This window comes from Lithobates pipiens, unplaced genomic scaffold, assembly GCF_037356315.1.
Source record: "Lithobates pipiens isolate NorthernLeopardFrog02 unplaced genomic scaffold, aLitPip1_a1.2 Scaffold_47, whole genome shotgun sequence".
NCBI lineage: Eukaryota > Metazoa > Chordata > Amphibia > Anura > Ranidae > Lithobates > Lithobates pipiens.
This window is the reverse complement of record NW_027507871.1, coordinates 1,818,324-1,843,990: the sequence shown is the minus strand read 5'-3', so window position 1 is coordinate 1,843,990 and position 25,667 is coordinate 1,818,324. Positions and strand designations below refer to the sequence as shown.

Below are 25,667 nucleotides of genomic sequence, written 5' to 3'. Positions count from 1 at the left end.
GCGGCTCCTACGAGGACAGGGCGTGGCTCCTACGAGGACAGGGCGCGGCTCCTACGAGGACAGGGCGCGGTGCAACCCCAGTGTGAAATCCTGAGTGGGCTCACACTGGGACGGGGCGGCTCCTACGAGGACAGGGCGGGGCTCCTACGAGGACAGGGCGGGGCTCCTACGAGGACAGGGCGCAGTGCAACCCCAGTGTGAAATCCTGAGTGGGCTCACACTGGGACGGGGCGGCTCCTACGAGGACAGGGTGCGGCTCCTACGAGGACAGGGCGGGGCTCCTACGAGGACAGGGCGGGGCTCCTACGAGGACAGGGCGCAGTGCAAACCCAGTGTGAAATGCAGAGTGTGCTCACACCAGGGCGGGGTGGCTCCTACGAGGACAGGGTGCGGTGCAACCCCAATGTGAAATCCTGAGTGGGCTCACACTGGGGCAGGGCGGCTCCTACGAGGACAGGGAGCGGTGTGACCCCAGTGTGAAATCCAGAATGTTCTCACACCGGGGCGGGGCGGCACCTACGAGGACAGGGCGCAGTGCAAACCCAGTGTGAAATCCAGAGTGTGCTCACACCAGGGCGGGGTGGCTCCTACGAGGACAGGGCGGGGTGCAACCCCAGTGTGAAATCCTGAGTGGGCTCACACTGGGGCGGGGCGGCTCCTACAAGGACAGGGCGCGGTGTGACCCCAGTGTGAAATCCAGAATGTTCTCACACCGGGGCGGCTCCTATGGAGGACAGATATCTTGTTTGTCCATTTCAGGGGTGCCCAACCAGTGGACCCCTGAGCCTTCTGATGTGGCCCACGACCTCCTGCTTTGGGATAGCAGTTTCTCAAGCCCTGATCATGGGTTGCCGACCCACCATCCCAGAGCATCAGTGTTTTAAATGAAGCCAGCGGTAGAGGAAGCAAGCGGCTGCAGAGGATGCTTCCTGTATAGCGCCGGCTCCTGTCCCAAGCAGAGTGATACCAAATGCATTCTGCCTGGGACAGCAACAGCCGGCGATACCTGAATGGAAGACGGTTATTAAAAGGTAAGCTTATTACTAAAAGCAGTGTATATCTGGGCATATTTGTTCTGCATTGGTTACTGGGCTGCTTTCAAACAGATCGGCAGGTGCAGCGCATTGCACCTTCGGATTACCTGCACAGACTCAGACTTCTGTTATCTGTGGGTTTGGTGAGCTTTTCAGAAAGTGCACCACACCTGCAGGATATAACAGATATCGATGGCAAAGTGCAGCAAACCTGCAGGAAAGCCACAGGTGCACTATTACTGCACCCCGCAGTCAGCCTTAGGCCCCTTTCACATGATTGATTCAAACCCACGCGGACCCTCCATTCACCTCTATGGATGACTTGTGTCCATTTGCACCCACCTACCTCCAATCTGATCCCCCGAAAAAAAGAAAAAAAACAACAGAAGGGGATCCGTCCCCTTCCATCTGGTTGGATCGGATAGGGGGCCCTACAGTGTAGAATGGGCTGTGTCAATGTCCGCTCTGCATACACAGAGCGGACACGGATCTGTCTTCTGTCGGCTCCACTTATTGTGGCCCGCGACCAGTTACCAAGTTGTTTAAGTGGCCCTCGCTCTTCAAAAGGTTGGGCGCCCCTGGTCTATTGTATGGATTCTGACCAAATCCTTTTGGGTGGAGCACCCCACTCCCTCAGTAAGTACCTCTCATTACTGACCACCTGTGACATGGTGGAGACCTCATGGTCTCCCATATAGAGGAGTGTGGGGCTCCCATGGTTTAGAGAAGCCGGATCTCCTAGTCTATGGATAGTGTAGGACCCACTAATCATGGGGCACTTTGTCGCAGTAAGTGGGCTTAACCACCGTATAGCAATATGGTTTGACCAAATCTACATATTTTTTGATAATGTTATTTTGTCTAATGGCGTTTTTTAAAAATCCTTGCTGGAGGTAAATGTTAGTTTTGCATGTGTGCGCTGTAACATTTTTGTTCTGTTGTATGGTCTTATGGCAGCACCATCTTTTTTTTTTTCTTTTGCGGTGTGCCCCCCAAATATCTTGTTTGTCCTACGAGGACAGGGCGCGGTGCAGCCCCAGTGTGCAATACCGAGCGCTCTCACACCAGGGCGGCTCCTACAAGGACAGGGCGCGGCCCCTGCGTGGACAGGGCGCGGTGCAGCCCAAGTGTGAAATCCCGAGTGTTCTCACACCGGGGTGGGGCTCTTCCAGAACAGGAAAATAAGTCCTGCAAGCCGCATCTTTGGGGTGATTTTTTGAGCGGTGAATAAAGCTCCCGCAAAACACCCCCGACATTGGAATCAATGGCCAGCGCTGCAAAGTGCTTCGGCAGCAGCGCTTTTAACCCTTTTTTGGCCACTAGCGGGGGTTAAAGCCCCCATTAGTGGCCGAAAAGAGCTGCTAAACCGACAGTAAAACTATCGGCACTTTACCGGCACCTCAGTGTGAAGGTGGCCGGAGAAGTCCTCTGCAGTGGGCGGCCACTCACCAAGATGTCCCATATTACAGAAGATGACACTTACCTTCTGATCCGGTGTATCCCCCTCCCGCTCCGGGGCCGGCTTAGAATACTCTCCAGACATCAAGCCGTGGCCGAGTTTCGCTCTGTTGGAAACAAGAAATGATTGTAAAGACTCTGAGGTGAGGACGAGCCAATGGGGACCGTTTACTAATGGCCAATAGACTGCAAGGACAGCCGCATTCATTATCCTCAGCTTAGTAAATGAGGGGGGAGGAGCTCTGCCCATTTCCATCATCCAATCATGTGCTAGCAAAAAGGCTGACGTCTCCCCCCCCCCCTCCCTCCCATTTTCCTTGCACCCGATTGGGTATTAGTTAAATTCACTAAGCTCTGAGGAAAACGATTAACTTCCTAAGTGCTCAGTCGATCGGCCTTTAGCAAGTCGCCCGCACTGCTCCTCTCACTCTAATCCAGTGAAGAGGCCGGATTATAGCGGGATGAAGACCCCGACACCGGCCCGTCACATACCGTTCTTAGAGCTGGTGGTCGGTCCTCTTGTAAAAGAAATCCGAGCTGTTAACAAGCTGCTTGATTGCAATTACAAGCAGCGGGATGGGGCGTGCCCCCCACCCTAAGACCCAAGCAACCAGCTGGCACGTCCACCAGCTAGTCAGACACCCAAACAGGTGGATATACACCTTTCCCTCAAGGCTGGTATAGGTGTCAGGAGGTTGGGGGGGGAAGGGGTCAGGTGGATATACACCTTTCCCTCAAGGCTGGTATAGGTGTCAGGAGGTTGGGGGGGGGGGGGGGGTGTTTATTCTATTGTTAAGAAGCTGCTCTGTGTCCCATGATGTATGATAAATAAAAGGAGAGAAGAACTATCAGATTTTCTATTCCTGTTCCCGGGTACACGGATTCTCTGGGTTTCTGGTGTTGCAGGAAGTGATGGAAAATCTCCCCAACGGGGTCACAAATCGTAATAAAAAACCTCCAATTATAAGAGAGTAAAATAAAAAATGATTGGGATGGAATTGGCCGTCATCTGACCAGACAGCATGCTTACTGTTTGGGGATGAGCTCAGGCGTGTTCGCATGGAACACGTGTAGAGCCCGCCAGGAAGTTGGATCAGCGCTGCGCTAATCACCGGCAGTGAGACATTTCCCGATCTCTGCAGCCGCACATCAGGGCAATGTCTCACAGCCTGTGATTAGTGCAGCGCCGACTTCCTGGCGGGCTCTACACGTGGAGCATGCGAACACGCCGGAGCTCATCCTTATTACTTTATTGATGGCATTTGGCCAGGAAGGATTTTTCAGGTGGACCGGAAAGGGCCATGAATTCCTATGGACCAGCTCATGTCCCACCCACCTACCTCCAGGTCTGATCCAGACATGTGTCCCACCCACCTACCTCCAGGTCTGATCCAGACATGTGTCCCACCCACCTACCTCCAGGTCTGATCAGGCCCGCTAAAACAAAAAAGGAGGAGCGGGGGGGAGGAGTGCTTTTGTTTAGTTGGACCAGATAGGAGGCAGCCGGGTGTAAAGGGAGTGAGTTTATCCCTGGCTGCCATAGTCTCCCCCCTCCCCCCCCCCGATGGGGATCGTCTCCCAGGTCAGAAAACTGATAGCGCCCCGTGTGGAAGGGCACGTAGGCTTGTGTGGGTTGCGGCTCTCTATACTCACACTTGGGCATTGAAATCCTGCGTTGGATCGGACGGGGCCTTCTGATAGATATGTTCCATACATTCCACATACCTACAGGAACACAAATCTCACATTACACACCAGGAATGGCGGATCTCATCCTCACCGGGATTTTTATTTTTTGTAATATAAACATAAAAGAGAATACATTTTGAAAAAAAATTTTTTTTACTTTGTTATAAAACATTCAATAACATTTTGGCCAAAATGCCATCAGGAACATCGTTGACTTTGATGGGCTCTGCCAGTCTATAGGTGCCCTATGATGGATCACAACTCATCTAGGAGGCCACTCCGATGGGGGGGCTAACCTGATGCAAGGGGGCGCTCCGATGGGGGGGGGGGGGCTAACCTGATGCAAGGGGGCGCTCCGATGGGGGGGCCAACCTGATGCAAGGGGGCGCTCCGATGGGGGGGCCAACCTGATGCAAGGGGGCGCTCCGATGGGGGGGCCAACCTGATGCAAGGGGGCGCTCCGATGGGGGGGCCAACCTGATGCAAGGGGGCGCTCCGATGGGGGGGCCAACCTGATGCAAGGGGGCCAACCTGATGCAAAGGGGGCGCTCCGATGGGGGGGCCAACCTGATGCAAGGGGGCGCTCCGATGGGGGGGCCAACCTGATGCAAGGGGGCGCTCCGATGGGGGGGGCCAACCTGATGCAAGGGGGCGCTCCGATGGGGGGGCCAACCTGATGCAAGGGGGCGCTCCGATGGGGGGGGCCAACCTGATGCAAGGGGGCGCTCCGATGGGGGGGGCCAACCTGATGCAAGGGGGCGCTCCGATGGGGGTGGCCAACCTGATGCAAGGGGGCGCTCCGATGGGGGTGGGGGCCAACCTGATGCAAGGGGGCGCTCCGATGGGGGGGGGGGCAACCTGATGCAAGGGGGCGCTCCGATGGGGGGGGGGGCAACCTGATGCAAGGGGGCGCTCCGATGGGGAGGGGGGAAACCTGATGCAAGGAGGCGCTCCGATGGGGGGGGCCAACCTGATGCAAGGGGGCGCTCCGATGGGGGGGGCCAACCTGATGCAAGGGGGCGCTCCGATGGGGGGGGCCAACCTGATGCAAGGGGGCGCTCCGATGGGGGGGGCCAACCTGATGCAAGGGGGCGCTCCGATGGGGGGGGCCAACCTGATGCAAGGGGGCGCTCCGATGGGGGGGGCCAACCTGATGCAAGGGGGCGCTCCGATGGGGGGGCCAACCTGATGCAAAGGGGGCGCTCCGATGGGGGGGGCCAACCTGATGCAAGGGGGCGCTCCGATGGGGGGGCCAACCTGATGCAAGGGGGCGCTCCGATGGGGGGGCCAACCTGATGCAAGGGGGGCGCTCCGATGGGGGGGGGGCCAACCTGATGCAAGGGGGCCCACAATGTAATGAGTAATCGGATAGGGCTGGATCTATTGATTAGTGTAGTTTACATTTTGCACAATTGATCGTTGTTTGGTCACTTATTTCCCGGTTTATGTCTGGAAATGATTTGTAGTCACAGCGCTGCACTTCCTTTCACATTCTCTGTATTAGTCTTGTTTGGTGCCGGCAGCTTTTACTACGTCATTTATCATTATTTTTTTCAATAGTAGCGCAGCAAATTTCTTTTATACTTTTTACAATCTGATAGAATGCGATATATTTGTGGAAGACATACGATGACCACAGACTGGAGATTCAGAGCTGGGCTGGAAGGCAGTTTTAGTGACCTCCTTGAATTGTAATTCCCCCGGTTATACATTATCCTCTTCCAAGCAGATCCAAGATTTTGTTGTTTGCTGAGCTTGGTGGTGTATGGCGTGCATGCGGTCCCGTAGTCCTTTTTGCTGCCACGTTCCCCGGCCAATCCAAACACATCATTCTGCCGCCCATCCTCCCTGCTGCAAACACGCCCCTGTAGCTGCCTTCTGCGGTTACATCACAAAGCCCCGCGTACCGATCCTTCTTTATTAGGTTGTCAAAATGTATTTTCATGTTTTTGTATGCACTGCAGCAGAGCACCACCACTGCGGTGACCTCCGGCCAGCTCCAGTGACCTCCGGGCGAGCTCCAGTGACCTCCGGCCAGCTCCAGTGACCTGCAGTGACCTCCGGCCAGCTCCGGTGACCTACAGTGACCTCCAGCCAGCTCCAGTGACCTCCAGCCAGCTCCGGTGTGTTGCAGAAAAATTCTGCATTTCAACATATTTCACAACGCACGGCGACAAGCCGCAAAGCAGCATTGTGGTGTGAAAAAGGCACACAGAAAACAACTGTTGAGTGCAGATCCCTACAATGGTGTCTTGACTTAACCCCTTCAAAACCAGACACTCCCCTCCCCCTTCTTGCCCAGTCCAATTTCCAGCTCTGATGATTCCGAGGAGAACCGGGGGAAAGTGTTGTGGTCAGGAGGAGGCCAAAATCAAGCTCTCTGGTATCAACGCAACTCACCGTGTTTGGAGGAGGAGGAGGAGGAGGAGGAATGACGCCTATGACCCCAATAACACCATCCCCCACTGTCATACATGGAGCACCTATGACCCCAACAACACCATCCCCCACCGTCATACATGGAGGTCCTATGACCCCAATAACACCATCCCCCACCGTCATACATAGAGCACCTATGACCCCAACAACACCATCCCCCACCGTCATACATGGAGGTCCTATGACCCCAAGAACACCATCCCCCACCATCATACATGGAGGTCCTATGACCCCAAGAACACCATCCCCCACCAACATACATGGAGGACCTATGACCCCAAGAACACCATCCCCCACCGTCATACATGGAGGTCCTATGACCCCAATAACACCATCCCCCACCGTCATACATGGAGGACCTATGACCCCAAGAACACCACCCCCCACCGCCCTTCATGGGGGACCTATGACCCCAAGACCACCATCCCCCACCATCATACATGGAGGTCCTATGACCCCAATAACACCATCCCCCATCGTCATACATGGAGCACCTATGACCCCAACAACACCATCCCCCACCGTCATACACGGAGGACCTATGATCCCAATAACACCATCCCCCACCATCATACATGGAAACATTATGCTTTGGGGGTGTTTTTCTGCTAAGAGGACAGGACAACTTCACCGCATCAAAGGGACGATGGACGGGCCATGTACCATGAAATCTTGGGTGAGAACCTCCTTCCCTCTGCCAGGGCATTGAAGATGGATCGTGGATGGGTCACACGGCCAAGGCAACAAAGGAGGGGCTCCAGAAGAAGCACATTAAGGTCCTGGAGGGGCCTAGCCAGTCTCCAGACCTTAATCCCATAAAAAATATGTGGAGGGAGCTGAGGGTTGGAGTCACCAAACGTCAGCCTGGAAACCTTCATGACTTGGAGAGGATCTGCAAAGAGGACAAAATCCCTCCTGAGATGTGTGAGAACCTGGAGGCCAACTCCCAGAAACGTCTGACCTCTGTGATCGCCAACAAGGGTTTCTCCACCAACTACTAAGTCATGTTTTGTGAAGGGTTCAAATACTTTCACTCATTAAAATGCAAATTTATAACTTTTTTGAAATGTGTTTTTTTGGATAGATTTGTTGTTATTCTCTGTTATACTAAACCGACCAATAAAATTATAGACAATCGTTTCTTTGTCAAAAAATCAGAAGCCGATCAAATACTTTCCCCTCACCAAGTCAGTTTTGGTTTGCGCTGGTGAGGCTGCACCGATGGGCGCCGGTGAGGCTGCACCGATGGGCGCCGGTGAGGCTGCACCGATACGTGGCATTGACTGGGGCTGCACTGATAATCTGTGTAAAGGTCGATAACCGGTAAGTTTGTGTAGATGCGATGAGCTGTGATTGGACCTTTACAGCTATGTCTGAAGAGGGGCACAGGGGGCGCGCGGCCCTTGGAGGACACCCATAGACGCCCTCCTGGAATGAGATCCGCTCTGTAGCGGTCTATAGCCCCCCATAGTGAGGTGAGGAATACTCACTTGCGCTGGAAGGCCGGTATACTGAACAGAACCTGCATAGTGGAGTTGAGATAACAGCTGTTCCCTAGATTGCGGATCCCGGTGTATCCCGGGCCATATAGAGGTTGTAGCTGGACCCCCGATTCCTGGATCACCTCCCACTCCCCGATCCTCTGGTTCATGTCAATTTCCAGCTCGGTCATCGTCTTGTCAGTCTGCCAATAGAAAAGAGCGGTTCTATGAGTGAAAAAAGAGGCGGGGCTCAGCCCGATGGTCTATGCACAGGTACACCCCGCTCACCCACCTTCTGCATCTTCATCATGTCAATACCAAAGTGAGACAGGTGCTCAGCCAGGTTGGGGTCGATGACCATATCATCTTCATCATAAGAATAGACATCTAGATGAGGGGCAGAGAAGAAAGGACAACGTTCAGAATAAAGAATGTAATATAAAGTCAGACAACATAACAGGATGATATTACCAGCAAAAATAATCACCCCCCCCCCCCCCCCGCCAAAGATGAACGACGCTCACCCAATGGCTCCAAGTGCATAGAAAGTGAAAAACGACCTCAGCCACACCTCTTCCTCATAGCCACACCTCTTCCTCATAGCCACTCCCCCTTGAGTTTAGTCTCGCCCACAGGGCTTACTCTTATGCCGCGTACACACGATCGGAATTCTCGTCGGAAGAAGCTCTGATGGTTTTCCCGATGGAATTCGGCTCAAGCTGTCTTGCCTACACACAGTCGCATCAAATTCCGATCGTTTATAACGCGGTGAGGTACGACGGGACTACAAAAAGGAAGTTCAATACCCAATAGCTTCCGTCTCGTAGTTCGTAATCTGAGCATGCGTGATTTTTGGCGTGTCGGAATTGCATACACACGATCGGAATTACCGATAGACAGGTTTTTCCGTCGGGAAAATTGAGAACCTGCTATCAATTTTTGGCTGGCGGAAATTCGGACAGATAAATTCTGATTGAGCGTACACACGGTCGCATTTTTCGATGAAAAGTTCATATCGGTCTTTTTCTGGCCGGAATTCCAATCGTGTGTACACGGCATAAGAACCCTGTGGGCAGGACAAAATGTGTCAGGGGCGTGGCTACCAGGAAGAGGTGTGGCTGAGGCCTTTTACCCCCACTTCCTATGCATGTGGAGCCTGGATTAGAACATACGCCAGCACGCCTCTTTATGTCGCGTACACACGACCGGACTTTTTGACAGCAAAAGGTCCGATGGAACGAGTCCATCGGACAATTCGATCGTGTGTGGGCTCCATTGGACCTTTGCTTGGCAAAAATCTGGCGGACTTTAGAAATAGAACATGTTCTATTTCTCAGAGAAATCCAGACAAAAACAGACGCGAGGGCAGCTATTGGCTACTGGCTATGAACTTCCTTATTCTAGTCCGGCCGGACGTCATCACGTCCGAATCTGTCGGACTTTGGTGTGATTGTGTGTGGCCAAGTCCGTTCATTCAGAAAGTCAGTCGAAAAGTGTGGTCGTGTGTACACGGCATTAGTGGTATACGGGGGGGGGGGGGACACAGCACCGGCACTTTGAGTGGCGCTTTGTTAAATATATACAAAATTTGCACACACAGAGGCGGGTTATAGAAATTTACTAACAAAATATATCGGAAATATCAAATAATACACAACTGTGCTCATAAGTTTACACACCCCGGGGGCAGAATTTCTGATTTCTTGGCCATATTTCAGAGAATATGAACAACACAAAAACTTCTCTCTCACTCATGGTTAGCGATTGGCTGAAGCCATTTATTATCAATCATCTGTGTTTACTCCCAGAAACTCCCCAAATGACCCTGATCAAAAGTTTACATACCCCGGTGATTTTGGCCTGATAACATACACACAAGGTGGCACAAAGGGGTTTGAATGTCTATTAGAGGCCACCGTCCTCACCTGTGATCTGTGTGTAATTAGTGTATATAAAAGGTCAATGAGTTTCTGGACTCCTGACAGACCCTTCCATCTTCCATCCAGTGCTGCACTGACCTCTCTGGATTCTGAGTCATGGGGGGGGAAGCAAACAATTGTCAAATGATCTGCGGGAAAAGGTAGTTGAACTTTATACAGGAAAGGGATATAAAAAGATATCCAAGGAATTGGGAATATCAATCAGCAGTGTTCAAACTCTAATCAAGAAGTGGAAAATGAGGGGTTCTGGTGAAACCAAACCGCGGTCAGGTAGACCAACTAAAATTTCAGCCACAACTGCCAGGAAAATTGTTTGGGATGCAAAGAAAACCCCACAAATAACTTCAGGAGAAATACAGGACTCTCTGAAAACATGTGGTGTGGAGGTTTCAAGATGCACAATAAGGAGGAACTTTAAGAAAGATGGGCGGCATGGCCGAGTCTCCAGAAGAAACCATCACTACACGAATGTCAAAGTATCCCGTTTACAATACACCAAACAGCACCGAGACACGAATCCAACCTTCTGTCACAAAGTCATTTGGAGAGATGAGACCAAAATGGAGCTTTTTGGCCACAACCATAAACTCTACATTTGGAGAGGAGTCAACAAGGCCTACGATAGGTCCACCATCCCTACTGTGAAACACGGCGGTGGATCACTGATGTTTTGGGATGTGTGAGATACAAAGGCACAGGAGATTTGGTCAAAATTTATGACGAGATGAATGCAGAATGTTATCAAATAATACCGGAGGAACATTTCATTCATCAGCCAGGAAGCTGTGCATGGGAGGTACATTCCAACATGACAATGATCCAAAACCCAAGACCTCCTGTCATTGGCTACAGCAGAATAAAGTGAAGGTTCTGGATTGGTCATCTCAGTCTCCTGACCTCAATATCATTGGGCCCCTCTGGGGAGATCTCAGACGTGCCGTTCATAGAAGACACACCGAGAATTTCCAGGAACTGGAGGACTTTTACCAAGAGGAACATCTGAGAAGATAAAGAGCCTCATCCACAAATACCACAGAAGACTCCAAGGGGGGCAACACAGGGTATTAAGAACCGGGGTGTGTAAACTTTTGATCAGGGTCATTTGGGGAGTTTCTGTTGCCATTATGATATAAAAAGAGTAAACACAGATGATAGATAATAAATGGCTTCAGCCAATCACTGACCACGAGTGAGAGAAGTTTGTGTTATTTATATTCTCTGAAAAATGGCAGAGAAATCAGAAATTCTGCCAGGGTATGCAAACTTATGAGCACTACTGTATTATATATATATTGTGTGTGTGTGTGTAATATATATATTGTGTGTGTGTGTGTGTGTATTATATATATATATATTGTGTGTGTGTGTGTGTGTATTATATATATATATATTGTGTGTGTGTGTGTGTATTATATATATATATATATTGTGTGTGTGTATTATATATATGTGTGTATGTGTGTGTGTATTATATATATATATTGTGTGTGTGTGTATTATATATATATTGTGTGTGTGTGTGTATTATATATATATTGTGTGTGTGTATTATATATATATATATATATTGTGTGTGTGTGTGTGTGTGTGTGTGTGTATTATATATATATATTGTGTGTGTGTGTTATATATATTGTGTGTTATATATATTGTGTGTTATATTTATTGTGTGTGTGTTATATATATATATATATATATATATATATTGTGTGTGTGTGTTATATATATTGTGTGTGTGTGTTATATTTATTGTGTGTATTATATATATAGTGTGTGTGTGTGTGTGTATTATATATATATTGTGAGTGTGTGTGTATTATAATCAGACAGCCCTTGCGAAGGAATCTCTCTCATACCCCTCCCCCAATCTACTAACTACAGAGGACTTTATGATGGAAACAAATCAGTCATGGTGCCGGAGTAGAAAGGTCCAATAAAACAAAATGTCATTATTGACCCCACCCCCACCAGACTGGGGGGACCAGGAAGGAAAACCCGTATCGGGGTCACTGGACTCATTACTGTCATTTAAAGGAGAAGTTCATCTTTTGAAAACAAATGAGAGACGCCTCTTCTCCCGTCACAAACATCTTTTGCAGGTAAAAAAATGATGTGAATTTATTATGGTTTCCCAAGGAGCTGCAGAGCATTGCAGACGGCGGGTGCAGACTGTCAGTGTAGCTGTGTGCCCCCCCCCCCTCCCCCGTACCGGGCAGGAGGACCAATCAACTACCGGAGCGCTCACCCTGAGAACTACAAGCCGCCACCCACAATGGACGATGGTACTTGTAGTCCATTCATTCACAGGAAACGGAATGAATGATTGATCCGTGTGAGAGGAAAATTGTGACAGCGGGTCCAGGGAGAAGGTTCCCTGCCCACTGTCACGGGAGGGGGGGAGGGGATCTGGGCTGAACATGAAACGTCCTAAATGCAGATGTAATATGTTCAGAAAGATAAACTTCACCTTTAACCACTTGACCTCTGGAAGATTTACCCCCCTTGATAACCAGGCCACTTGTTGCTATACGGCCCTCCATTACTCTGACAATTGCGCGGTCGTGCGGCGCTGTTCCCAAATAAAATGAATCTCCTTTTTCTCCCCACAAATAGAGATTTCTTTTGGTGGGATTTGATCTCCTCTGTGGTTTTATTTTTATGCTATAAACAAAAATAAATTGAATTTCTTAAATGTATTCCAATCTGTATTCTGTTTTCGATACACAAAATCCCAATAAGTGTATATTGATTGGTATATTGATTGGTTTGCAGAAAAGTCATCATGTCTACAAACTATGGGATATTTATATTTATTACTAGTAATGGCGGCGATCAGCGACTGATAGCGAGACTGCGACATTGTGACATTGTGACGGACAACGTTCAGAGATATACAATGTAACACTGACATTTAATCACACACAGAGGTTGGACTTGATGGACTTGTGTGTTTTTTCACCCTCACCTATGTAATCACCAGTGGCACCAATACATGCTAATAAATATGCACTGTCACTGTACCATTGACACTGGCTGGGAAGGGGTTAATCGGGGGGTGATCAAAGGGTTAAATGTGTGCCTAGCCAGTGCTTTTGTGTACTGTGGGGGAGGGGCTTCTATTCACACAGGATCCATTTTTTCCGGTTCTCCCCCCAGTACTGAAGGATCAGCGGGTGCCGGCAGACATCGGGGGTCCCTGGTACCTACCTATACAATCACAGCGGGAGCAGTCCTCCAGTGGCACGCATGCGCACCCCACCACGTACTAGGCACATGATCCATACATGTCAGTTATACAGTCAGCGAGGGGTTAATACAGATACAAGGAGACCTACCTGCCCCATCGGGGGTAATAGTGCCGAGCTTCACAGCAAGCGGGTACCCCGTCTCCTTATAATGCTGAACGGCGTGATTGTTCCCTCCGCTGCCATCGAAGTATCGCCGGCCGCACAGAATGGAGCCGTCCGTCAGATTGAGCCACAAGTTCTCCCGGAGATCACACACACTGCACCGCCAACCACTGAGGAGAGAGACAGGAGGAGTGAGACCAACGTGGGCGATCAGAGGAGCGGGTGCAATCAGTGGGCGATCAGAGGAGCGGGTGCAATCAGTGGGCGATCAGAGGAGCGGGTGCAATCAGTGGGCGACCAGAGGGAGCGGGTGCAATCAGTGGGCGACCAGAGGGAGCGGGTGCAATCAGTGGGCGATCAGAGGGAGCGGGTGCAATCAGTGGGCGATCAGAGGGAGCTTGGGCGATCAGAGGGAGCGGGTGCAATCAGTGGGCGACCAGAGGGAGCGGGTGCAATCAGTGGGCGATCAGAGGAGTGGGTGCAATCAGTGGGCGATCAGAGGGAGCGGGTGCAATCAGTGGGCGATCAGAGGAGTGGGTGCAATCAGTGGGCGATCAGAGGAGTGGGTGCAATCAGTGGGCGATCAGAGGGAGCGGGTGCAATCAGTGGGCGATCAGTGGACGATCAGAGGGAGCGGGTGCAATCAGTGGGCGATCAGAGGGAGCGGGTGCAATCAGTGGGCGACCAGAGGGAGCGGGTGCAATCAGTGGGCGACCAGAGGGAGCGGTGCAATCAGTGGGCGACCAGAGGGAGCGGGTGCAATCAGTGGGCGACCAGAGGGAGCGGGTGCAATCAGTGGGCGACCAGAGGGAGCGGGTGCAATCAGTGGGCGACCAGAGGGAGCGGGTGCAATCAGTGGGCGACCAGAGGGAGCGGGTGCAATCAGTGGGCGATCAGAGGGAGCGGGTGCAATCAGTGGGCGATCAGAGGGAGCGGGTGCAATCAGTGGGCGACCAGAGGGAGCGGGTGCAATCAGTGGGCGACCAGAGGGAGCGGGTGCAATCAGTGGGCGACCAGAGGGAGCGGGTGCAATCAGTGGGCGACCAGAGGGAGCGGGTGCAATCAGTGGGCGATCAGAGGGAGCGGGTGCAATCAGTGGGCGATCAGAGGGAGCTTGGGCGATCAGAGGGAGCGGGTGCAATCAGTGGGCGACCAGAGGGAGCGGGTGCAATCAGTGGGCGATCAGAGTGGGTGCAATCAGTGGGCGATCAGAGGGAGCGGGTGCAATCAGTGGGCGATCAGAGGAGTGGGTGCAATCAGTGGGCGATCAGAGGGAGCGGATGCAATCAGTGGGCGATCAGAGGGAGCGGGTGCAATCAGTGGGCGATCAGAGGGAGCGGGTGCAATCAGTGGGCGATCAGAGGGAGCGGGTGCAATCAGTGGGCGACCAGAGGGAGCGGGTGCAATCAGTGGGCGACCAGAGGGAGCGGTGCAATCAGTGGGCGACCAGAGGGAGCGGGTGCAATCAGTGGGCGACCAGAGGGAGCGGGTGCAATCAGTGGGCGACCAGAGGGAGCGGGTGCAATCAGTGGGCGACCAGAGGGAGCGAGTGCAATCAGTGGGCGACCAGAGGGAGCGGGTGCAATCAGTGGGCGATCAGAGGGAGCGGGTGCAATCAGTGGGCGATCAGAGGAGCGGGTGCAATCAGTGGGCGATCAGAGGAGCGGGTGCAATCAGTGGGCGACCAGAGGGAGCAATCAGTGGGCGACCAGAGGGAGCGGTGCAATCAGTGGGCGACCAGAGGGAGCGGGTGCAATCAGTGGGCGACCAGAGGGAGCGGGTGCAATCAGTGGGCGATCAGAGGGAGCGGGTGCAATCAGTGGGTGATCAGAGGAGCGGGTGCAATCAGTGGGCGATCAGAGGGAGCGGGTGCAATCAGTGGGCGATCAGAGGGAGCGGGTGCAATCAGTGGGCGATCAGAGGGAGCGGGTGCAATCAGTGGGCGACCAGAGGGAGCGGGTGCAATCAGTGGGCGATCAGAGGGAGCGGGTGCAATCAGTGGGCGACCAGAGGGAGCGGGTGCAATCAGTGGGCGACCAGAGGGAGCGGTGCAATCAGTGGGCGACCAGAGGGAGCGGGTGCAATCAGTGGGCGATCAGAGGGAGCGGGTGCAATCAGTGGGCGACCAGAGGGAGCGGGTGCAATCAGTGGGTGATCAGAGGAGCGGGTGCAATCAGTGGGCGATCAGAGGGAGCGGGTGCAATCAGTGGGTGATCAGAGGAGCGGGTGCAATCAGTGGGCGATCAGAGGGAGCGGGTGCAATCAGTGGGCGATCAGAGGGAGCGGGTGCAATCAGTGGGCGATCAGAGGAGCGGGTGCAATCAGTGGGCGATCAGAGGAGCGGGTGCAATCAGTGGGCGACCAGAGGGAGCAATCAGTGGGCGACCAGAGGGAGCGGTGCAATCAGTGGGCGACCAGAGGGAGCGGGTGCAATCAGTGGGCGACCAGAGGGAGCGGGTGCAATCAGTGGGCGATCAGAGGGAGCGGGTGCAATCAGTGGGTGATCAGAGGAGCGGGTGCAATCAGTGGGCGATCAGAGGGAGCGGGTGCAATCAGTGGGCGATCAGAGGGAGCGGGTGCAATCAGTGGGCGATCAGAGGGAGCGGGTGCAATCAGTGGGCGACCAGAGGGAGCGGGTGCAATCAGTGGGCGACCAGAGGGAGCGGTGCAATCAGTGGGCGACCAGAGGGAGCGGGTGCAATCAGTGGGCGATCAGAGGGAGCGGGTGCAATCAGTGGGCGACCAGAGGGAGCGGGTGCAATCAGTGGGTGATCAGAGGAGCGGGTGCAATCAGTGGGCGATCAGAGGGAGCGGGTGCAATCAGTGGGTGATCAGAGGAGCGGGTGCAATCAGTGGGCGATCAGAGGAGCGGGTGCAATCAGTGGGCGATCAGAGGGAGCGGGTGCAATCAGTGGGCGATCGAAGGTTGGCAGTCCAAGGAGCATGGCCATGGCACGCTCTAACCGCAGACATCGGGCCTTCAGCAAGAAGCTCCAGACTATCTCTTCTGAAGACGGACACCCAGTCGGGAGATTTGGTTCCCATAGGTGGCGCTATACAAGAATTCATTCAGTACAACATCCCCAGTAAGAGGCCTTTCATTACCACAATCAGGGGGGCTACAAATCAGAAATCATCACATTTATCTTAATCAAATGTTTTTGGAGTAAAAATCCATCTGCGGATAGTTCTGTATAGAAGATCCATTAATAATGGAGTTCATTCATGAAATGGAGCTCAGTTATGGAGCATGAGGCCGCTATTCTGCAACATTTACATTTTTGGTAAACTCATTCAATGAATCCAAGCTCTGCGAGCTGAGATCACGTGCACCGCATTGATGTCACAGCAATCATGAGATCAAACAAAGTTCAGGAATATTCCTCTATGTACACTACAAACTGTGCGATTGAATCGTTCGGATATCGCAGTTTTACTAACCGGACAGCTGATTATTCTAATAGGAAACCTTAATTTTGTTTGAAAATACTCTCTCACCTCGTCGTGTCCCTGCCGCATCACCAGACATCCCATTAAAGTGAATGAGACTGTCGGTGAGCCAACAGCAGGCCGGGGGGAGGAGCCAACAGCGGGCCAGAGGGGGAGGAGCTGCCGCCGCAGGTCGGAGGGGGAGGAGCCGCAGCAGGGACAGAGGGGCCGCCGCGGGCCAGAGGAGACCGGGGACAGGGGAGGGTCCGCCGCGGGGCCAGAGGAGCCCGGGGACAGGGAGGGGCCGCCGCGGGGCCAGAGGAGCCCGGGGACAGGGGAGGGGCCGCCGCGGGTCAGAGGAGCCCTGGGACAGGGGAGGGACCGCCGAGGGCCAGAGGAGCCCGGGGACAGGGGAGGGACCGCCGCGGGTCAGAGGAGCCCGGGGACAGGGGAGGGACCGCCGAGGGCCAGAGGAGCCCGGGGACAGGGGAGGGGCCGCCGCGGGCCAGAGGAGCCCGGGGACAGGCCGCCGCGGGCCAGAGGAGCCCGGGGACAGGGGAGGGGCCGCCGCGGGCCAGAGGAGCCCGGGGACAGGGGAGGGGCCGCCGCGGGCCAGAGGAGCCCTGGGACAGGGGAGGGGCCGCTGAGGACCAGAGGAGCCCGAGGACAGGGGAGGGGCCGCCGCGGGCCAGAGGAGCCCGGGGACAGGGGAGGGGCTGCCGCGGGCCAGAGGAGCCCGGGGACAGGGGAGGGACCGCCGCGGGTCAGAGGAGCCCAGGGACAGGGGTCAGAGGAGCCCTGGGACAGGGGTCAGAGGAGCCCTGGGACAGGGGTCAGAGGAGCCCAGGGACAGGGGTCAGAGGAGCCCTGGGACAGGGGTCAGAGGAGCCCTGGGACAGGGGAGGGACCGCCGCGGGTCAGAGGAGCCCGGGGACAGGGGAGGGACCGCCGAGGGCCAGAGGAGCCCGGGGAGGGACCGCCGAGGGCCAGAGGAGCCCTGGGACAGGGGAGGGGCCATAGCGGGTCAGAGGGGCCGCTGCGGGACAGAGGGGCTGCGGGTCGGAGGAGGGGCCGCCCTGGGACAAAGATGACAGTTGCTCTTTAAAAATTATGATTTAAATGGAGTTGACCTTTAGGGAAAATCTGTAAGGGGAACTTACTTTGGACCGGCTGCCCCACCCCCGGTCCTGATAACCTGGAGTCCGGCGACCCCCCCGCACTGACAGATCGGATCACCGATGTACCGCTCCGGGGATTTGAAATCCCTGCGGCTTTCTCTCCGCTTGGCCCGCGGGGACAGGACGGGCTTTGCGGGTCCTGATTAGGAGCAGCCACGTGACGGCGCCGACCGAGGGCCCCTTCATACGGGTGTGAGCTGCCCCGGGTCACATTTATTCACCTCCCTAAAGTTTTACCCCCCCTCTATGACCAGGCCATGTGTTCCTAGCACTTTTACCTGGAATACAACGCTGGACACAAATGTCATTTTCTCCACAAATAGAGATTTCTGTCGGCGGTATTTGAACATCTCCGACGTTTATTTTTATTTATATATAAATAAAAAAAGACTAAAAATTTGGAAAAAATAAAAATCGAATTTCTTCATAACTTTTGGCCAAAATATTTCCTGCTCCATAACAATAAAATAATCCCAATAAGTGTATAATGGTTGGTTTGTGTGACAGTTATACACCGCAGAGAGCTTGTCTACTCACAGCACAGCTCTGCAAGTATCTTCGTCCTTCTGCCTATGTGGAGGGGGGTGGGGTGAGGGGTGGAAAGGGGGTGGAAAGGGGGTGGTGTGCCTTTTCTCCAATCAGCTCAGGATATGGAGGGTTTACATCCACTTTAATGAAGAACAGAAGACTGGAGTGGATCAGCATTACAGGCAGGGGGCGGTCATGGAGCCACCCAATCAGGACACTCTGACTGTCAGTATTACACAAAGGGGTTCATTTACCAACATTGGAGCTCTTGGGAACTGGTGCAGCCAATCAGCTTCTGACTTTAGTTTGTTGAACGAAGCTTTGACAATAAAGCTGGAAGCTGATTGGCTCCCATGTAGAACTGCCCCAGATTCTGCACTCTCCGATTTCAGTAAATCCCCTCCCCCACAATATCTCTGTGCCCCTCCTATACACTAATAAGGGATACGGGGGGGGGGGGGGGCTCTTACCAGGGGGGGATGCGGGGAACCCCCTCAAGCTGCGGCAGGTGGAAGGCGTGCTTGGACACCTGCCTGACCTCTCCATCCCACGCCTGGATTTCCTGTTTGCGGGAGGCGGAGTCTGCAGCCAGGATGGCATCTATGGCAGAGGAAACCTAGAAATGAACGGGAAGAACATCAAACATGGAGAGGAAGACATCCTATTCCTTCATAACACGGGAACTTCATCCGCTTCACGTGATTGGTCACTAACAAACACCGCTTAACCCCTTCAATACCGGCACTTCTTCCCCTTCCTGCCCCCCAATACAAGGCACTCCCCCCCCAATACCGGCACTTCTCCCCCTTCCTGCCCCCCAATACCAGGTACTTCCACCCAAATACAGGGCACTCCCCCCTTTCTGCCCCCCAAAACCACCATTCCCCCCTTCCTGCCCCCCAATACCAGCCATTCCCCCCTTCCTGCCCCCCAATACCAGCCATTCCCCCTTTCTGCCCCCCAATACCAGCCATTCCCCCCCTTCCTGCCCCCCAATACCAGCCATTCCCCCCTTCCTGCCCCCCCAATACCAGCCATTCCCCCCTTCCTGCCCCCCAATACCAGCCATTCCCCCTTTCTGCCCCCCAATACCAGCCATTCCCCCCTTTCTGCCCCCAATACCAGGTACTTCGCCCCCCCCCTAATACCGGCCACTACCCCCCTTCCTGCCCCCCCAATACCAGGTATCTCCCCCCCCATACAGGGCACTCTCCCCTTTCCTGCCCCCCCCCCCAATACCGGCCACTCCCCCCTTCCTGTCCCCCAATACAGTCCACTCCCCCCTGCCGCCCAGGCTAAGCTCTCAGCGTGGTCACACTTTGAATGACAATTACTCAGACACGTAACATTGTACAAATAGGACATTTTTATCTCACAAATAGAACTTTATTTTGATGATATTTAATCACCACCGGGGGGGGGGGTGTGAGGGGTATTTTTTTTCTGGCGGTATTCCCAAGTCTGGCTCAGGGTGAGATTTCAGTACCAAAAGAGTTAACCCCCGAAGCAGGATCGGGATCGCATCGCAGGATCCAGGTAGGAGGTCACTTACCTTGTCCCCAGGATCCCGCAATGTCTCCCCGCTGCCATACGCGAGTCGCCGCGTCTCGCTCGATCGCTCACAGCGCCGGGCTCCGTTCCCTGCGAGTGCTGCGACTCACGAGGATGGAGAACGGCGCCAAATTCAAAACGTAAAAACACAGTATAGATACAATATACTGTCCTCTTACAGATGACATCACCGGATCAAATCATTCCGCATCCCCTCCATCCCCCACCCAGCGGCCGCCCCGTGTCACACCCCCTCCGTCCCCCAGCGGTCCGTCCCGCGTCACATCCCCTCCGTCCCCCAGCGGTCCGTCCCGCGTCACATCCCCTCCGTCCCCCAGCGGTCCGTCCCGCGTCACATCCCCTCCGTCCCCCAGCGGTCCGTCCCGTGTCACACCCCCTCCGTCCCCCAGCGGTCCGTCCCGCGTCACATCCCCTCCGTCCCCCAGCGGTCCGTCCCGTGTCACATCCCCTCCGTCCCCCAGGGGTCCGTCCCGTGTCACACCCCCTCCGTCCCCCAGCGGTCCGTCCCGTGTCACACCCCCTCCGTCCCCCAGCGGTCCGTCCCGTGTCACACCCCTCCGTCCCCCAGCGGTCCGTCCCCCGTCACATCCCCTCCGTCCCCCAGGGCCCGTCCCGTGTCACATCCCCTCCGTCCCCCAGCGGTCCGTCCCGCGTCACATCCCCTCCGTCCCCCAGCGGTCCGTCCCTTACACATCCCCTCCGTCCCCCAGCGGTCCGTCCCCCGTCACATCCCCTCCGTCCCCCAGGGGTCCGTCCCGTGTCACATCCCCTCCGTCCCCCAGCGGTCCGTCCCTTACACATCCCCTCCGTCCCCCAGCGGTCCGTCCCCCGTCACATCCCCTCCGTCCCCCAGGGGTCCGTCCCGTGTCACATCCCCTCCGTCCCCCAGGGGTCCGTCCCGTGTCACATCCCCTCCGTCCCCCAGCGGTCCGTCCCGTGTCACATCCCCTCCGTCCCCCAGCGGTCCGTCCCCCGTCACATCCCCTCCGTCCCCCAGTGGTCCGTCCCGTGTCACACCCCCTCCGTCCCCCAGCGGTCCGTCCCGTGTCACACCCCCTCCGTCCCCCAGCGGTCCGTCCCGTGTCACACCCCCTCCGTCCCCCAGCGGTCCGTCCCGTGTCACACCCCCTCCGTCCCCCAGCGGTCCGTCCCCCGTCACATCCCCTCCGTCCCCCAGGGGTCCGTCCCGCGTCACATCCCCTCCGTCCCCCAGCGGTCCGTCCCGTGTCACATCCCCTCCGTCCCCCAGGGTCCGTCCCCCGTCACATCCCCTCCGTCCCCCAGGGGTCCGTCCCGTGTCACATCCCCTCCGTCCCCCAGGGTCCGTCCCCCGTCACATCCCCTCCGTCCCCCAGCGGTCCGTCCCGCGTCACATGCCCTCCGCCCCCCAGCGGTCCGTCCCGCGTCACATGCCCTCCGCCCCCCAGCGGTCCGTCCCGCGTCACATGCCCTCCGCCCCCCAGCGGTCCGTCCCGCGTCACATGCCCTCCGTCCCCCAGCGGTCCGTCCCGCGTCACATGCCCTCCGTCCCCCAGCGGTCCGTCCCGTGTCACATCCCCTCCGTCCCCCAGCGGTCCGTCCCGAGTCACATCCCCTCCGTCCCCCAGCGGTCCGTCCCGCGTCACATGCCCTCCGTCCCCCAGCGGTCCGTCCCGTGTCACATCCCCTCCGTCCCCCAGCGGTCCGTCCCGTGTCACATCCCCTCCGTCCCCCAGGGGTCCGTCCCGTGTCACATCCCCTCCGTCCCCCAGGGGTCCGTCCCGTGTCACATCCCCTCCGTCCCCCAGCGGTCCGTCCCTTGTCACATCCCCTCCGTCCCCCAGCGGTCCGTCCCCGTCACATCCCCTCCGTCCCCCAGCGGTCCGTCCCGCGTCACATGCCCTCCGTCCCCCAGCGGTCCGTCCCGCGTCACATGCCCTCCGTCCCCCAGCGGTCCGTCCCGCGTCACATCCCCTCCGTCCCCCAGTGGTCCGTCCCCCAGTGGTCCGTCCCGTGTCACATCCCCTCCGTCCGTCACATCCCCTCCATCCCCCAGCGGTCCATCCCCCAGGGGTCCGTCCCGTGTCACATCCCCTCCGTCCCCCAGCGGTCCGTCCCGTGTCACATCCCCTCCGTCCCCCAGGGGTCCGTCCCGTGTCACATCCCCTCCGTCCCCCAGCGGTCCGTCCCGTGTCACATCCCCTCCGTCCCCCAGCGGTCCGTCCCCCAGGGGTCCGTCCCGTGTCACATCCCCTCCGTCCCCCAGCGGTCCGTCCCGTGTCACATCCCCTCCGTCCCCCAGGGGTCCGTCCCCCAGGGGTCCGTCCCGTGTCACATCCCCTCCGTCCGTCACATCCCCTCCATCCCCCAGCGGTCCATCCCCCAGGGGTCCGTCCCGTGTCACATCCCCTCCGTCCCCCAGCGGTCCGTCCCGTGTCACATCCCCTCCGTCCCCCAGCGGTCCGTCCCGTGTCACATCCCCTCCGTCCCCCCGCGGTCCGTCCCGTGTCACATCCCCTCCGTCCCCCCGCGGTCCGTCCCGTGTCACATCCCCTCCGTCCCCCAGGGGTCCGTCCCGCGTCACATGCCCTCCGTCCCCCAGCGGTCCGTCCCGCGTCACATCCCCTCCGCCCCCCAGCGGTCCGTCCCGCGTCACATCCCCTCCGCCCCCCAGCGGTCCGTCCCGCGTCACATGCCCTCCGTCCCCCAGCGGTCCGTCCCGCGTCACATGCCCTCCGTCCCCCAGCGGTCCGTCCCGCGTCACATGCCCTCCGTCCCCCAGCGGTCCGTCCCTCGTCACATGCCCTCCGTCCCCCAGCGGTCCGTCCCGCGTCACATCCCCTCCGTCCCCCAGCGGTCCGTCCCATGTCACATCCCCTCCGTCCCCCAGTGGTCCGTCCCGTGTCACATCCCCTCCGTCCGTCACATCCCCTCCATCCCCCAGCGGTCCATCCCCCAGGGGTCCGTCTCGTGTCACATCCCCTCCGTCCCCCAGCGGTCCGTCCCGTGTCACATCCCCTCCGTCCCCCAGCGGTCCGTCCCGTGTCACATCCCCTCCGTCCCCCAGTGGTCCGTCCCGTGTCACATCCCCTCCGTCCGTCACATCCCCTCCATCCCCCAGCGGTCCATCCCCCAGGGGTCCGTCTCGTGTCACATCCCCTCCGTCCCCCAGCGGTCCGTCCCGTGTCACATCCCCTCCGTCCCCCAGGGGTCCGTCCCGTGTCACATCCCCTCCGTCCCCCAGCGGTCCGTCCCCCAGGGGTCCGTCCCGTGTCACATCCCCTCCGTCCCCCAGCGGTCCGTCCCGTGTCACATCCCCTCCGTCCCCCAGCGGTCCGTCCCGTGTCACATCCCCTCCGTCCCCCAGGGGTCCGTCCCGCGTCACATCCCCTCCGTCCCCCAGGGGTCCGTCCCGCGTCACATCCCCTCCGTCCCCCAGCGGTCCGTCCCGCGTCACATCCCCTCCGTCCCCCAGCGGTCCGTCCCGCGTCACATCCCCTCCGTCCCCCAGCGGTCCGTCCCGCGTCACATCCCCTCCGTCCCCCAGCGGTCCGTCCCGCGTCACATCCCCTCCGTCCCCCAGCGGTCCGTCCCATGTCACATCCCCTCCGTCCCCCAGCGGTGCGTCAAGTGTCACATCCCCTCCGTCCCCCAGTGGTCCGTCCCGTGTCACATCCCCTCCGTCCGTCACATCCCCTCCATCCCCCAGCGGTCCATCCCCCAGGGGTCCGTCCCGTGTCACATCCCCTCCGTCCCCCAGCGGTCCGTCCCGTGTCACATCCCCTCCGTCCCCCAGCGGTCCGTCCCGTGTCACATCCCCTCCGTCCCCCAGCGGTCCGTCCCGTGTCACATCCCCTCCGTCCCCCAGCGGTCCGTCCCGTGTCACATCCCCTCCGTCCCCCAGGGGTCCGTCCCGTGTCACATCCCCTCCGTCCCCCAGCGGTCCGTCCCGTGTCACATCCCCTCCGTCCCCCAGGGGTCCGTCCCCCAGTGGTCCGTCCCGTGTCACATCCCCTCCGTCCCCCAGAGGTCCATCCCCCAGGGGTCCGTCCCGTGTCCCATCCCCTCCGTCCCCCAGCGGTCCGTCCCGTGTCACATCCCCTCCGTCCCCCAGCGGTCCGTCCCGTGTCACATCCCCTCCGTCCCCCAGGGGTCCGTCCCGTGTCACATCCCCTCCGTCCCCCAGGGGTCCGTCCCGCGTCACATCCCCTCCGTCCCCCAGCGGTCCGTCCCGCGTCACATCCCCTCCGTCCCCCAGCGGTCCGTCCCGCGTCACATCCCCTCCGTCCCCCAGCGGTCCGTCCCGCGTCACATCCCCTCCGTCCCCCAGCGGTCCGTCCCGCGTCACATGCCCTCCGTCCCCCAGCGGTCCGTCCCGCGTCACATGCCCTCCGTCCCCCAGCGGTCCGTCCCGCGTCACATGCCCTCCGTCCCCCAGCGGTCCGTCCCGCGTCACATGCCCTCCGTCCCCCAGCGGTCCGTCCCGCGTCACATGCCCTCCGTCCCCCAGCGGTCCGTCCCGCGTCACATGCCCTCCGTCCCCCAGCGGTCCGTCCCGCGTCACATGCCCTCCGTCCCCCAGCGGTCCGTCCCGCGTCACATGCCCTCCGTCCCCCAGCGGTCCGTCCCGCGTCACATGCCCTCCGTCCCCCAGCGGTCCGTCCCGCGTCACATCCCCTCCGTCCCCCAGCGGTCCGTCCCGCGTCACATCCCCTCCGTCCCCCAGCGGTCCGTCCCATGTCACATCCCCTCCGTCCCCCAGTGGTCCGTCCCCCAGTGGTCCGTCCCGTGTCACATCCCCTCCGTCCGTCACATCCCCTCCATCCCCCAGCGGTCCATCCCCCAGGGGTCCGTCTCGTGTCACATCCCCTCCGTCCCCCAGCGGTCCGTCCCGTGTCACATCCCCTCCGTCCCCCAGCGGTCCGTCCCGTGTCACATCCCCTCCGTCCCCCAGGGGTCCGTCCCGTGTCACATCCCCTCCGTCCCCCAGCGGTCCGTCCCCCAGGGGTCCGTCCCGTGTCACATCCCCTCCGTCCCCCAGCGGTCCGTCCCGTGTCACATCCCCTCCGTCCCCCAGCGGTCCGTCCCGCGTCACATCCCCTCCGTCCCCCAGCGGTCCGTCCCGCGTCACATCCCCTCCGTCCCCCAGCGGTCCGTCCCGCGTCACATCCCCTCCGTCCCCCAGCGGTCCGTCCCGCGTCACATCCCCTCCGTCCCCCAGCGGTCCGTCCCGCGTCACATCCCCTCCGTCCCCCAGCGGTCCGTCCCGCGTCACATCCCCTCCGTCCCCCAGCGGTCCGTCCCGCGTCACATCCCCTCCGTCCCCCAGCGGTCCGTCCCATGTCACATCCCCTCCGTCCCCCAGCGGTGCGTCAAGTGTCACATCCCCTCCGTCCCCCAGTGGTCCGTCCCCCAGTGGTCCGTCCCGTGTCACATCCCCTCCGTCCGTCACATCCCCTCCATCCCCCAGGGGTCCGTCCCGTGTCACATCCCCTCCGTCCCCCAGCGGTCCGTCCCGTGTCACATCCCCTCCGTCCCCCAGCGGTCCGTCCCGTGTCACATCCCCTCCGTCCCCCAGCGGTCCGTCCCG

The 25,667-nt window shown here is 57.7% G+C and overlaps 1 protein-coding gene across 4 annotated transcripts in view; it reads right to left on the bottom strand.

The window, feature by feature from the left end:
- USP5 (ubiquitin specific peptidase 5) overlaps nucleotides 1–25,667 on the bottom strand; it is a gene marked incomplete in the record, with an annotated part of 74,129 nt that overhangs the window by 20,537 nt on the left and 27,925 nt on the right. For all 4 annotated transcript variants that reach the window (XM_077467101.1, XM_077467100.1, XM_077467103.1 and 1 more), the window contains 6 exon segments: nucleotides 2,518–2,599; nucleotides 4,146–4,217; nucleotides 8,111–8,304; nucleotides 8,394–8,488; nucleotides 13,377–13,561; nucleotides 18,997–19,142. In XM_077467101.1, the coding sequence (XP_077323227.1) occupies nucleotides 2,518–2,599; nucleotides 4,146–4,217; nucleotides 8,111–8,304; nucleotides 8,394–8,488; nucleotides 13,377–13,561; nucleotides 18,997–19,142 (774 nt within the window).